The sequence below is a fragment of the Osmerus eperlanus genome, chromosome 19 (genome assembly GCF_963692335.1).
Source record: "Osmerus eperlanus chromosome 19, fOsmEpe2.1, whole genome shotgun sequence".
Lineage (NCBI taxonomy): Eukaryota > Metazoa > Chordata > Actinopteri > Osmeriformes > Osmeridae > Osmerus > Osmerus eperlanus.
The window spans coordinates 4,761,164-4,775,559 of NC_085036.1; the positions used below are offsets into that span (position 1 = coordinate 4,761,164).

The 14,396-nt window shown below is 40.3% G+C and overlaps 2 protein-coding genes across 9 annotated transcripts in view; one reads left to right on the top strand and one right to left on the bottom strand.

The window, feature by feature from the left end:
• The window catches only part of kcnj6 (potassium inwardly rectifying channel subfamily J member 6), a 51,140-nt gene extending 45,920 nt beyond the window's left edge, over positions 1–5,220 (top strand). For all 3 annotated transcript variants that reach the window (XM_062485087.1, XM_062485086.1, XM_062485088.1), the window contains exon 3: positions 2,828–5,220. In XM_062485087.1, the coding sequence (XP_062341071.1) occupies positions 2,828–3,177 (350 nt within the window). In that variant the 3' untranslated portion in view covers positions 3,178–5,220. The remainder of the gene's footprint in view (positions 1–2,827) is intronic.
• Positions 5,221–10,299: 5,079 nt separating this feature from the next.
• dyrk1aa (dual-specificity tyrosine-(Y)-phosphorylation regulated kinase 1A, a) overlaps positions 10,300–14,396 on the bottom strand; it is a 36,562-nt gene continuing 32,465 nt past the window's right edge. For 4 of the 6 annotated variants that reach the window (XM_062485060.1, XM_062485056.1, XM_062485058.1 and 1 more), the window contains one exon: positions 10,300–14,140. In XM_062485060.1, the coding sequence (XP_062341044.1) occupies positions 13,481–14,140 (660 nt within the window). In that variant the 3' untranslated portion in view covers positions 10,300–13,480. The remainder of the gene's footprint in view (positions 14,141–14,396) is intronic. The other 2 variants (XM_062485059.1, XM_062485061.1) reach the window with 1 other exon arrangement.

The following is a 14,396-nucleotide window of genomic DNA, read 5'->3' on the forward strand; positions in this document are numbered from 1 at the left end:
GTTAAAAGAATAATGTTTAACAATTAGTGTAGCTGTCGCAATTATGTTTTTCTTTCATAATTTTGAGTTTGTAATGTCAGTAAATAGCCTATTGTTTAGCGCATGGCAGTGAACAGCGTAAAATGGCTCATGTGCTGCCGGATGATTATGTTGATGTGTATTAATTGTTTTGGCGACGAATACGTTGTGTTTTTTTACTTCAGTTTTTCACGGTGTTTGCGTGGCTATGTCTGTATCAAACAAATAACTTTGGAAGCAGTTACACTTAGGCTGTTCAAACCTTTACATGCTAATCCTGATTTTTAGGATCAAACTGATCCAGATTTCCCACTAAAGTTTTGAAATACTCAACAGCAGTTTTTATCCGGATCAAAGGCAGGATTGGATTCCCAAATCTAAATCTTCAGGATCAGATTTGCTTTGAAATACCAGTTTTTAGGATCTGATCAGGATTTAATCCAATCCAGAAGGATTAATCCTGTGGGATCATTTTGAAATACCGGCCCCTGGGCATTCACCTGCACTTTCTATATTCCACCACTGATTCCACTCACGTCTCTATTTAAAGTTATTATTCAGCCGTTGTGCTGTTTTATTTGGAATTATAAAATAATAATCATTATAACAATCTTACAATGCTCCCTTTTTCGTGGACTTCAGGGTCAAAACAACATATAGTAGTTTGTGATTGGTGTTTTTTATCGATGCAGTCTTTGTGTGTTACCTGAGTGATTAGAGCTCTCAGAGTGCTGGGCAGCTGTATGTTGGCTGTGGGGCTTTTCTGTGTCCATGGTCTCTGAGACTTTTGTTTCCACCATATTGTTTCTGCAGCACACCAGCTGGCCACAGGAGCGCCGCATTTTCAGGATCAATGACCAGAGAAAACAGCAACATAGACCTCTACTTCCCCTGCAGAAGAACACACACACACAAATACCACACACATACAACCCAGTCTCTACCCGCCACACACATACAACCCACTCTCTACCCCACCACACACATACAACCCACTCTCTACCCCGCCACACACATACAACCCACTCTCTACCCCGCCACACACATACAACCCACTCTCTACCCCGCCACACACATACAACCCACTCTCTACCCCGCCACACACATACAACCCACTCTCTACCCCGCCACACACATACAACCCACTCTCTACCCCGCTACACACATACAACCCACTCTCTACCCCGCCACACACATTATCTTGTTATGCACTATAGTCTGATGTCTCTTCTCTTTATATCCTGTTGATACCGACACTCTGAAGCACCAATTATTTTTGAATCACACATTCATTAACCCTTGTGTTATCTTCGGGTCTTTCTGACCCATCAGTCATTGTGACCCACTGTCGTATTGCGACAAATTTGCCGCATACAAAAACAAAGTGAAGCATTTTCTTTTAACCGTCGGGCTGTCTCAGACCCCCGACATCGCGAAGGTTAAAAGAAAATGCTTTTTATTTGTTTTTGTATTGGGTAAAGTTGTCGCAAAACAACGATGGTTCGTTGTGAACCTTCGGGTCATGTGACCCGAAGGCAGCACAAGGGTTAAGAATTCCCCCACTGACTTCCCTCAACTTTTGATACTATAATCTTAATAATTGTGCCCGTTTCAATGCCCTGCAGGGAAGCAACTGTAAAAGAGCCAGTTAACCATGACAGTAGCAGTCCAAATGAGGATAAACCCTTGTCATCATGTATTCCTGTAATGTGGTCTCATTAGGTTCGCGAATGAAACCTGCTGGATCAAAAAGAAAGAAAAAAGCGACAAGCTGGTCAAAAGAGGTCATTTGGTGATAGTCCACTGGACAGTTAATCTGTGTGTGATGAAGGCTGCCTCCTCTTCCTGTAAGGACTTGCACGTCAAATGATTAGTCGAACATTTGCAAAAGAAATGGAAATATATATTTTTTTATTAGCCAGTCAGTTATTTCTAAGAATTGTTCTGTGTCTCTCTTTTTTTCTCTCACATCTCTCTCTCTCTCTTGAAAGACACTTCGTAGAATGATTAACGTGGTAAAATGTTCCCAATAAATGAGTAAGTGAACAAAGGGAGAGTCTGTTTTTCTTGATGTCATTGGATCGCTCTTTACAGTACCAATCCTAACAGTACCGTTCCTTCTAAAGAGTCACAACATAAGCTGGGCAATGTCAGAAGCTACAACTTACCATAATGTGCTTGGTATGGGGCTGGGACAAATGACATACTGTTGCCTTGCAAATATGCCCAGTGGTATACATCTAAGTGTTATACTGCATTCACAAGCCTACAGACTGTTGTTTAGCTTTTCTCTGAGATAATACTTTGGAAAGTTAGAGGGAAACGCTTTAAAAGGCTTCTGGAGCATGGTGGCATATCAACATTTGTTATAAACAAGAATGTGATGGTTAGCCCACAATGAGCTGAGTTGATAACATGCTTTTGGGCAACTGCCACATTTGAATGGTGGTATTCCAGCCTAATGGACATGAGAAATGTAATGAGCCAGACATACCACTGTCTAGAGCACAAGATCACTGAATATTAGCTATTACTATATCCCTGTATATTTATGGCACCAGTATATTTTTCCAGTTTCTATGTTTGTTTACTGAGACTCCATGACAATAGTAGCTAACTAAATAATGGCAAATAACCTTCCCTGGGTTAATTAGAGGGATGTGTTTCTAAGTTATCAATGGTCTGCATTAAATGTTCATTAATTAACTGTTGAAACTTTCTCAGTTTGAAAACACAAGATCCCCAGGTGTATATAATACTGCATGACATAAGAGGACGACCCGATCTAACTTCTGTCTGTCTCGTCCAGGTATGACATGCCAGGCCAGGAGTTCGTACGTGACCAGTGAAATCAAGTGGGGCTATCGTTTCACACCAGTCCTGACCCTGGAGGATGGCTTCTACGAAGTGGACTACAACAGCTTCCATGACATCTATGAGACAAACACACCCAGCTGCAGTGCCAAAGAGCTGGCGTCGCGTGTGCGCCTGCCGCTGACCTGGTCAGTGGCCAGCAGGCTGAGCCAGCAGGGGATGCTTGAGCCTGAGATCCAGGGCCGGGAGAAGAAGACCACCCTGGACACACAGGAGGAGGGTGTAGAGGAGCAGACGGAGAGGAACGGTGACATCGCCAACATGGAGAGCGAGTCCAAAGTGTAGGGAGAGATGGATCGGAGATGGGATGGAAAAAAGGAACAAGCACAGGTCTGTGGTCTGTGTTTAGGCAGGTCATTGTGTCTCTGCTTGTGGCTGGCTAAACAGGCAAGCTGGTCCCAGTTTGGAGTTCAGGGCAAATCCCCCCCCCCCCCACCACCCAATCATACGAAAATGGTTTGGTCCAAGGAGCCCTGCATCAAGAACATCCTTTGCCTTCAAAGGTCGTTTGTCCCTCAATGCTAGCTGGAGATGATGAGGACCACTGACCTAGACCGCTCTGTGTAGGGCAACTGCATGTTTTCAAAATATTGTTTTCTTTTCCTCTTTAGGAATATCAATTCATATTTATTATTTTCAGTTTTTTTATTAAAAGATTTAAAACCTCTCTCTATATACAAATATATATTCTAGGGCATTTGTATTTTTTGTATAAATATTTCAGTATTTGTTTTGTTGCAGAAGTGTGAATATTTGAAAGAACAATGTTTGATACCAATTCATTTAGGCCAGGTTTGTAAATATTCTATGCCTTATGTATGAAGCTTTCTTTACATTAGAGGTTTTCAGAAATATATACGCACGTACAAAAACTCACTGTGGTAAATTGGTTCTATATTGTGTACATAATAGAATACCATCAGTAGTGGTAGGTGAAACAAAAGAACTCTTTACAATACTGGATGCAAACATTATTGAGGAGACCAATGGCATCCTGAGCATTTGGTGGAACTGTGGCAGTGCCCAGTCAAAGTGGTCGCCACTTTCTCATCCATTTATGAAGTTGTCTTGTAACCTGTGCCACTTGGAATCCACTAAAAAGGCATGCTTCTCTTAATCCCTCCCTTGGAAAAGCATTGGTCTGATGGGACATTGGTAAAAGCTGCAGAGTTGCATTCGCTTTCATCCAATGGTGATCGATTAGAGATTACCTCAAGGAGGGGAAGAAGGAAGGCTTCCTTTGAAGTGTATTCAAATAAATGGATGTGGGCTTGAGCCTTTTTATCTGACTGTGAGACTAGCAGACTTACACCATGGCTGGATCTCGGGTCAGACTATGAACCCCATATTCCATACACCCAATCTTGATGACTTGAATCCAGACACCCCCAGGTTTCATGCAATGCCCTTTAAATTTGGACTGGTAGCTTGAAGGGAACATAATGCTGATGGGAGTTGGGCTGACAATGCAGACTGTCTGTTGGAATCAGTTATTTATTTATTTTTACCATCTGCTATAATGTTTTACTTTGGCTATAAAATTAACTTTTTTCAATATGATTTCGGGAACCAAGGAAGTATTTATGTCTTAAATTGGTGGTCTTAAGCAACACAGTCCAACAGAATTTGCATAACTTCATAGAATGAAGCCATAAGGAGGCCTAGGATGCTTTGACAGGGCTATCACATCATTTCTGTTCCACTATTTCAGTTGGTGTTCAGACAGTGTGGGGATGCTCCATTCTGTCTCGTTGACAGAAAAAAATAAAAAAGAAGCTTGACTCCCATCAGAGCCCATCCTCTAGTAAATGCAGTTCTCTTAAGTGGTTGCATCTCATGTAGACCCCTAATCTAAATACTGGAAAAAAACGACGTGTCTTTCTCCAGATGCCTGTTCTCTGAAATTCTGCTTCAGTTACCAGGCAGTGTGTGTCAGCTGAGTCTATGGTGGTTGCCATGGGGACGAGTTGGTCTACTTTACAGTGTGCCACGAGCCAGTGTGACTGTGGCATGTCACCCAGTGGAAGGTTTCCTGCAGACTCTACAGGTCCTGCAGTGGCTACTGGCCATGGTAGTGAAGGGGACTTAAGAGGAGCTAAATCTGTGGTTTATTTTTGTTAAGTCACTAATAGAATTAGGAGGATTCTATCAGATCCAGGTGCTTTTAATAAGCGTTAGTTAATAGGTTATAAGGCCCTAATAAGATGCTTATTAACATTAATACATGTTAATAAGACTATTTAAGTAATAATAATATAAGTAAGGGTTAGGGTTGAGGTAAGTGTTATCATAAGATGAAATAAGTGTTAGTTTACAGGAAATAAGGCCCTTAACCCTCGTGCTGCCTTCGGGTCACATGACCCAAAGGTTCATAACGAACCATCGTTGTGTTTACCCAATTTTACCCAATACAAAAACAAATAAAAATAATTTTCTTTTAACCTTCGCAATGTGGGGGGTCTGAGACAGCCCAACGGTTAAAAGAAAATGCTTCACTTTGTTTTTGTATGCGGTAAAGTTGTCGCAATACGACGGTGGGTCACAATGACTGATGGGTCAGAACGACCCGAAGATAACACAAGGGTTAAAAGATGCTTATTCACATGATTATGTGTTAATAAGGCTTATTAACTTAGTAAGATCTATTATTTAACGCTTATTACAAGCAACTGGTTCCAAAGTGTTACTGTGTCTACAAGGAACGGGATACATGGTACACAGTACAGCCGTGGCCAAAAGTATTGGGAGCGACATACATTTTGTGTTTGCAAAGCTTACTGGGCCTTGGCATAAAATGACTGCTAACATAATTTCAGTAAGTCATATCATCAGCACAGGGGAAAGTGTGAACTAGTTCTATCCAGGTGAAATCACTCTATCATTCTGATTGGATTTTAAGAGCAGATTGACTGCTGTAAAAGAGGGGTATTTGACTATTTGCATATATTGAAAATGTTCGCCCCAAAAATCTTTAAAAAATATGAAATGTGCCTTATTGTTATCCAGTATTCTATAGAAACATGTAAAAACATTTTCCTCAAATACTGAACCAGCAAACTTTGCAAAACACAACATTTGTCATTGCCAAAAATTATGGCCACGACTGTATGTCCCAGGGGCGTAAGTTTCATCATACATGTGCCATAGGTTTCACAGTTTTACACTTTTTGAAAACGGCAAATATGTCCACCCCACTTTTTATTACATGACTGCATCCTTAATTATAATAATAAAAAAAGGTGTCCCACTCACATTTGGAAACAAATCTACGCCCCTGGTATTGTCCACTGTGGTGTGGTGGTACATTGAGAAGCCATGTTAGGAAAGGAGTAAAGTTTTAGTTCTGCACCTTCAACAACTACAGTTTATCCTTCCTGCTTTCTCTTATCTTATCTCCCATTATTCCTTAGATCTACACCCCTTAGAACAGCTTTAGGTTGGCATTGATTGACAGTTCGAATCTGAAGTCAAACAGGACAGGAGACAATGAAAATCCATAGGATGTCTACTTAATACATGTATTTATTTTATCAGTAGAATATGATGTCTATGGCTTTTTGATTTGTTACCATGCATCAATGAAAAACCGACGTTTTTCCAACATTAGGTTAAATGAGATGGTCACAATATCACAATGACTTACTTGAAAGTCACTTTCGTAACTTACTGTTACTTGAAAAGTGCTGAACAGGAAAAGTTTAAGATCTTTGCTCACACTAGTAGAGGAAGGTATCAAGTGTGACATAATGTATTGTTGGTATGGTTAATGTGGAAATTGCTGAAAATACACATTTATAGACAGACATTCAAATATGTGGTATTGGAAACACTTAATATAAAGTGTGACTAAATGCATGATTGTTTTACTGTTAAACTCTGAACAAAGGATGAACAAAACAGACATGTTTACAATACTATACTAGCTACTGTAAAGCAAATTGTATTTTTTTCTTTACAGTTCTCTCTATGTGTATTCATTTGTATTGAAATTGGATGACTCCAGTAAATTCCAACATCCAGCATAGAACTTGTCTGCAATATGTCAATACTTACAATCTCTCGTTCATCTGTCATCGGTAACAATTTTACTCAATTGACACATCTTTTGTGATAATTTCATGAAATATATTCTTGTTCTACAATATATGGTTTGTTCTGTTGAAATGCTTGATTGAAGTGGACACTCTTATTTATTATTCGGGGACATGGGTGAACTGAGAGGTTATTAATTAGTCTTCATGATGCTTCTTGGTCATTCATTTCATATATGAGCCTATCTAGCTAACCTAGCTAATCTCATTGATTCATCATTCCTTGTTATCTAACTGAATCTTAGTTTGATACATTGTAGATCTTTGAAACAAGGTGCTCCCTAGAACTTTAGGCTCTGGGATTGTCATCCAGTCATATCCACAAGGATGCCCCCCCCCCCCCCCCCCACATAATTTTGGAACGCTATTTTCTGAAAGTCTAGCATTATTAACAGGTCCCATCAGAACTATGTCTGGGAACGTTCAACTCTGCGTGTTGTTAATCATAGACGCTGGCGTTAAAGAAAGACCAGTGTTGCCTTTTACAGTTCATGTGTAATTCTGAAGGTGAGGCCACCCATTAAGATAGTGAAGGCACAAGGAGGGCGGAGGGGAATATTCATTTAAACAAGCCTTCTCATTAGCGTTTCTCTACTTGAGGGGAGAGAAGTGGGAAAACATGTGGGTGATTGTAATTAAAACTGGGCCTAGTCTACAAATAGTTTAGCAGCATAATTGCTTAACTTCAGAGTACTTGCACTGAATTGCTTTATTATGCAAATATGCTACTAATGAGCTCATTGGAAAATACTGGAAGTTTGACTGACAACGCGACACATTCTGGCTACTATAAGAGTTCCTGACTGACTCCTCTCTGCTCTCCCATTATTTCCTTATTGTGTGTGAGGACAAAAGGTTACAACCTATACACAGGGAGATATGTTAATGTTTCATTCAAAGCAAACTCTAGATTTGATAAAGTGCAGGAAGTTTGCAGCTCTGACCTTGTGTATGTGTTTCGTGAATCCATGTTTGTGTGTCTTTCTCTCTGTATGTGTGTGTGTGTGTGTATCTAGGTGTTGGGTATGTCTGTATGTATGTGTTCCTCAGCCTTAGTCAAACTAAGACAGTATTTTCTATGATGATGAGGCGGCCATACAATTTTTGTGTCTCTCATGTAAAACACTCACTCCACGACTGTCTCTGAAATGTTTGTTTTAAAACTGACTGTAAACATGCAGTAACAGACCCTTTCAACAGTAACCTCAGAGTAACCTCAGAGTCTACAACAACCCATAAGTAGGTGTCAAAACACCTCAAGTTACCTTGCACCATTGATTAAATATAGATCTGGCTTTATTTTCATAACAATACGAACAGAACGCAGACTTGACAGTTAAGCAATAAAGCAATGCACTTTGCCCACAAGAACAGCCACGGCTGCCAGGTTACTGTTTGTGTATAGCAAGCAAAAGGCAGAGGAGAGAGATGATCTGTACCTTATCTGTAAATTTTCTATTTTCCTTTGCACAAACACACAGTGAGCTGAGAATCTAGGTTTTTCTTTGATGCAAAGGCCTTCTAATCAGGTGACTTCAACCATTTTCAATCATTGGATCAGACATCAATGCATATCTAATTTATTTTATGATGATCATGAGTTAAATGCACAAGGAATGTTGTTTTATTTTATATGCTACAAAGCTCTGTATTAATTATATTCTTAAAATAAAACCTACGTTCTTATAAATCATTGTTAATATACTTGGCCTAGGTTTATCTCTATAATAAGAGTCCTACTAATTATTTCTAATAAGCACTTACAATACGTATTGTTTGCAAGTCTTCAAGTGTCAGCTCTGCCACTTTGGCACAGTAGCTCTCCTCGAATATCACAATAGTGAAAGTACAGCACAATGCTAGTAAGTTACAAGATCGCAGATATAGAGGTGTTGCTAACGGTCTTTTTCTTTGTAACTTCACATCTTTCTTTTTCTTTGTCTCCACCCAGCCCCATGCAGTTTTTCTGTCATGGGCTATGGATGAAAGCATGCTTTATATGAAAGCACAATAATTGTACAGAAACCTATAAGGATTATAGTGCCAAGTTTTTAAATAAATTGATACAGTATGTTTGAAAGAAACATGTTTGCGTGTTTAATTCTCATCCTGAGAGCAGTATGCCTAACCCTAAGAATGGGCGAGATGGAAGAAAGACCATGGGGATGTCTGGATGTGCTAGCTTTTGTTCTTATTTGGGCATTGGGACATTAAATACTTATCTAATGGGCATACAGAAACCACACGAATAAGATGAAAACCAATACGCCATCGCAGAATCATGAGTAAAGCCAGTTCTTAATCTAGATTCCCTTTTTCGCCATAAATGATCCTTGTTTGTCTTAGAGAGCCCTCTAGTGTATTAAAATTGTACTTCTCGTTAATATCCTCAAGCCCACAGTATATGGCCCCTTTTGTAAACAACATACTTACAGCCTAGTCATTACAGTCCAATGAACTGAAGTTTTAAATAATAATGTATTACATGAAGTCAAGAACCTATGTGGTTATCTTCAAAACTGTTGATTGTCAGACAGCTCAAGGCTTAGTCAGGCTATCACATAATTGAATCAATCAAATTTTGTTTCTCCCATCTCCACAATTTCCATTTAAACGCTTGATATACATCTGGATATGTGGCCCTGACAGATCATCAGCAAAACAGCTATACTAATTCTAAGTTGATGACTTTGGATCATCCAAGTCTGTGGAGCAGTTGCTTGCAAAAACAAAAGTCATGAAACTCAATGATATAGAAGCAAGACATGACAGGACCAAATTGATAGCAACGCTGTATTAAACACTAAGGGCCCAGTCATTATTGAGCCAGATTTAGAACACTTGCTTACACCGTCTTTCGTCAATGGACTACGGTTCACCTGTGTCTGTGAAATGACCCTTTGTAGTTGAGTCTTTAGTAAGATGTTGTGCCAACTGACAAGCCCATACTGGTGTCTTCATGCTGTTTTTAGAAGCAACACAGGTCATTTTAGAGAGTGGCTTAGAACAATATGAAATAAAATAAAATCTGGGATGGCCTTCAGTTGCCTTGGGAACACATTTGTTGCATGACCAAGTTCCCAGTTCAGACATTTCCTATGACATCCAATAGGCTACCTGCACCTTCTCTTTAAAGCTGGTGACTGGCAGGTTCATCACATTCAGATCAGCTTTGTGACTCATGTTCACACACTGACTTGGTACAACCAATAGAATCTAGAATAACAGTTTAGTGCAATTATCTGAGAACACAAGAACATGAACGCACTTCTAAAGTGACCGACAGAGACCACACAAAAACAGAACAGACTCAATACAAGTTAATTAACTTTTTTATATCATACATAAGACCGTTTGAATATAATACAAAGGGTTTGTCCATTTTTAATCTTTTTGTAACATCATCATATACACAGCAAGTATTGACTAGATCTTACAATCTGTGGACACAGGTATTTCTCGTTTTCCCATGCTGTTTAAATCTTTACAGTGCACGTCAGACAACCTGTAACCAAACTGTGTTGTCAATCACTCAAAACCAGACTAGGGGGTCAGGGGACTGGGCTGGAGGACAAAAAAAAAAGCCTTTTTCTGAATGGAATATGGTGCAGAGCATAAATCATACTTAACACTTGGGAGTTAATTGTTGGATGTTTGTGGTTATATTGTGTTGACTATCATGGCTTTCTACACACATGTATTAGCCTAACTTCAAAAATTGACCCACGGTTGAAGTTTAATCCAATTTGCAACTAAAAAATAGTTCCTGTAATATGTGTACATAATTGCTTATGTATTTGTTATATATTAAAACACTGCTGTCATTCAGATTCATAGACATACACCCACACACTATACCCTGTCTATAATATTTAAGGTATGAATATCTACTCTCTCCTGTTAAAATGTTTAAACCCTACAAGACTTGCATTTGTACTGGCTTTGTCAAACTACTTTGGCCTGGAAGCACTGTTACCCATTGACTAATATCACAGAAGAACTTCCACTGCATGGTCTCCACATTGACTTAAATGTAATCAAAATACCATTAGGAAAAAAGTAGTGAGTTCTAAACTTCCTTTATTAAAAAAATATAAATATATACATAAATTCTATTTCAACTATTAAAATGGGGTTGAAAAGTAAACACCTGAAGCCTGTGTTTTTTTTTGTTTTTTTTTCATGGATACCTTTCCCCTAGCTGTTGCCACTCCTTTGCGTTCATTTCACAACTGGCACAACACGGATGGGCCCAGTTCCACTTCCTTCTCCAGGCATCGCACGAAAAAGACTGGAGTATGTGTACAAACATCCAGCAGGCAGGGCTCACTTCTCACACCATCCCTACTAGTTTCCTTTTGGATTCAACACTCACGGTGAGTTTGTCAAACATGTGGATACACTCTAATTTTGAGAAGTTATCTCCCTCTCCTAAAAAACATATTTATTGAAATTTGAATGCGTACAGTGCCTCTGCTCAGCTAGATCAAATAGGGTTGCTTTAAATTTGAAGGGGGGGGGGGTAGATTTTAGCCACTGCCGTGAAGACTGCCACTATAGGTTTCTAATGCAGCATTAGCCAAATAGGTAGGCACGTTTGAAACAGCCTATAAATCCTAGGTCACAAATTGAAGGATTAAAGCACTGTTCACGTTTAAGCCTTTCCCTCTTCTGACACGTGAACACAAGGGCTGGCCTCGACTCACAGCCACCAGACTGATACTCCGGAACCTGCAGAGTAGCAGCCAGCATCGCATCTCATGTCTCCTTCAAGTCCTTGATAACGGAAAAAAGTTCTATCAATGAAAGAAATTTGTTTTTGTTAGTTTCATTTTTTGTATAAAAAAAATAAAATAATAAGAATTACAACCAATTCTGTCGAGGATACAGCTAACAGTAAATTTACTGAGTTTAACAACAGTTCCAGTTTTGCTAAAGCAATAGATACAGCCATTTTTACTGACATTTAAAAAAGGTCTTGATACACCTTGTGTCAAAGTGCAGAACTGCTACATTATTGGTTACAGACATCTATGTGCTATAAAAAAAAATAACAGCTTTGGTACAATAAATTATCAAAGGGAAAATAAAATTCTTGTAAAATTCACAGCATAATTGTGAGGCGAAAAAAAAAAACGGTCACATAAAATTCTGCATGTTTTCAATTTCAAGATGAACAGAAGACATTTGTGCAGAAGCTCTGTTGGAGGATCCACATGCTGAAGAAAAAAGCAAAGAAAAATAAAAGCAAGTATAAAGCAGGACAGGGACAGTTGTAGCAAATTTCATCCATCTCAAAACGAAAATACAAAATTAAACTACTTCTGTGGAACTCGCAAAGGTCCAGCAGTCAGGGGGGCCTAGCAAGTCATACATCTTAAAGAAAGGCCTCTTGAATTACCATCCTAAAAACTCCTATATTTCCAATTTTTTCTTCTGATAAGAATTAAGGGTTTACTTTATCCAGACTTCAAAAATACAGGAAATATCTTTTTCTCATTAAACTGTAACGTTCTTCTTTCACTTTCCTTCCGCATCTTTCAGAGAAGTTTAAAAAAACAAAAACAAAACAATAAGGCCAAAAGGGTCAAAAAACAAAAACAAATCCACACTGTGGTAGACTATGGGGCCCTGGTGGCCTGATGTTATTCAGTGCATCTCTTCAGTGTGGCCCTTCTGAGTCCTCCCATCTCTCACCACTCAGGAGCAACAGCCCTCTGCTGCCCCCTGCTGCCCTGGAGAACAGTTACCATCAGCCCCATGTTGCTGGCAGGCTCCGCAATGTATCACACTCCAACTAACGCACAACCTGATGGAATTTGTGCCGGCTTCCTTTCTTTCCTCTACAGGCCTCACATTGCTCCTTTGTGGAACTGCATTAACATGAAACTGAAACAAAATGAATAAATACAGAAACAATCAAAATCATTCTTGCCAGATATGGAAAGCTTATGCAAACAAAAAGTTAAAAAGTGTGGATAGGAATAGTTAAGGGGAAATGTAATGGTGTATAGCATTTCTGTTTTAAGAGCCAATGGCATAACAACTAAAAATCTAGGTTGATTTTTTTTCAACAAAAATTTTAAACTCCAGGCTGACATTAACAAGGATTAATGCAGACCATGCAGAGTAGAGTGAGAGGTGTTTGTGAAATGAATGGATGATTAAGTATAATATGCAAGACGGTCAAGTCAATAAAACATTGGTAATAATCCCTGTGAAAACAAAGTGATGAGTCAGAAATCCGTGTGGAAAACCCAGAACCAAGGAGAGAAACTTTGGATGGAGGACAGGAGAGATGGCGGCTCTGCACACTTGTAGCGGGTCAGTAATCATCTCCCCTTGAATTTTAAGCAGCTTTTTGATCTCTATGCACTTTTCTTGTAAAAAAAACAACAAAAAAAACACCACCATTTAAAAAATACACAGAGAAAAAAGAAAAAAGAAAGAAAGAAAAAAACATTACTGAAAGAAATAACAACCCATCCTCAGTTTAGTCAGGAACTGGCAACAGAACTCTGCTGTACGCAGACGCCTGCCATGGGAGACTCCTCCCTGTCGATGGCCTGTCTCATGCCCATGTGGCCCTCCGTTATGTAGTGACCGGGCCCCGTGTTCGTGCCCAGAGGGTAGGTGGGGTGGCCTGCCATGCCAGTCTCCTGTCTGGGGTTAGAGAAGGCACCCAATCCCATGGTCATGCTGCCATTCTGGCCAAAGTCCAAGGCTGCGTTGGCTGGGAGCGGGCGCAGCTGGTAGGCCTGGTTGCCCTGGTTCCCGGTGGAAGAGGAAGAGGTGGAGGAGGACGAGGCGGAGGAAGACAGGGAGGTCATGGACAGGTGGCCGTGCACCACCTCCATGGAGTCCTGTGTGGAGGCGCTGTTGGTGGGCGAGTGGTAAAGGCGTGGCCGAGGCCGAGCTGGCAGGCCCTGCTGTCCATGGGGGTGGTGGTGTCCGTGGTGATGGTGTCCATGGTGATGGTGGCCGTGGTGATGGTGGTGGGAGGAGCTATTAGCACTGACCAGGGGGTGGAGGGCCTTGGGCTGCTGGGGAGGCAGGTGGAAGGTGGTCTCCTGGACGGGGTGGGTCTCCACCGTCACCTGCTGGGTCCCGTCACCGCCGTCCCAGCCCGCGGGGGGGGGAAACGGCTGCCTGGACTGCTGCCACAACCACACAGCCATCACACACACACAGTCTTGACCTCAACACATTACTGCCTCTGACTACGAACAAAGCTCAACTGACATTACTTACAACAAAAACAAGGTTCATGCTGTGTTCAAACCGAACGCAAAGCACATTTTTCGAGGTCAGATTACATGCGCGAATTCGCACGAATGACGTGGTGTCGCGAAAGTTTATCAATGTTGAGATGTGACTGATGTTTTTGGAGGAAATGGAGGGTAAAAGTATTGT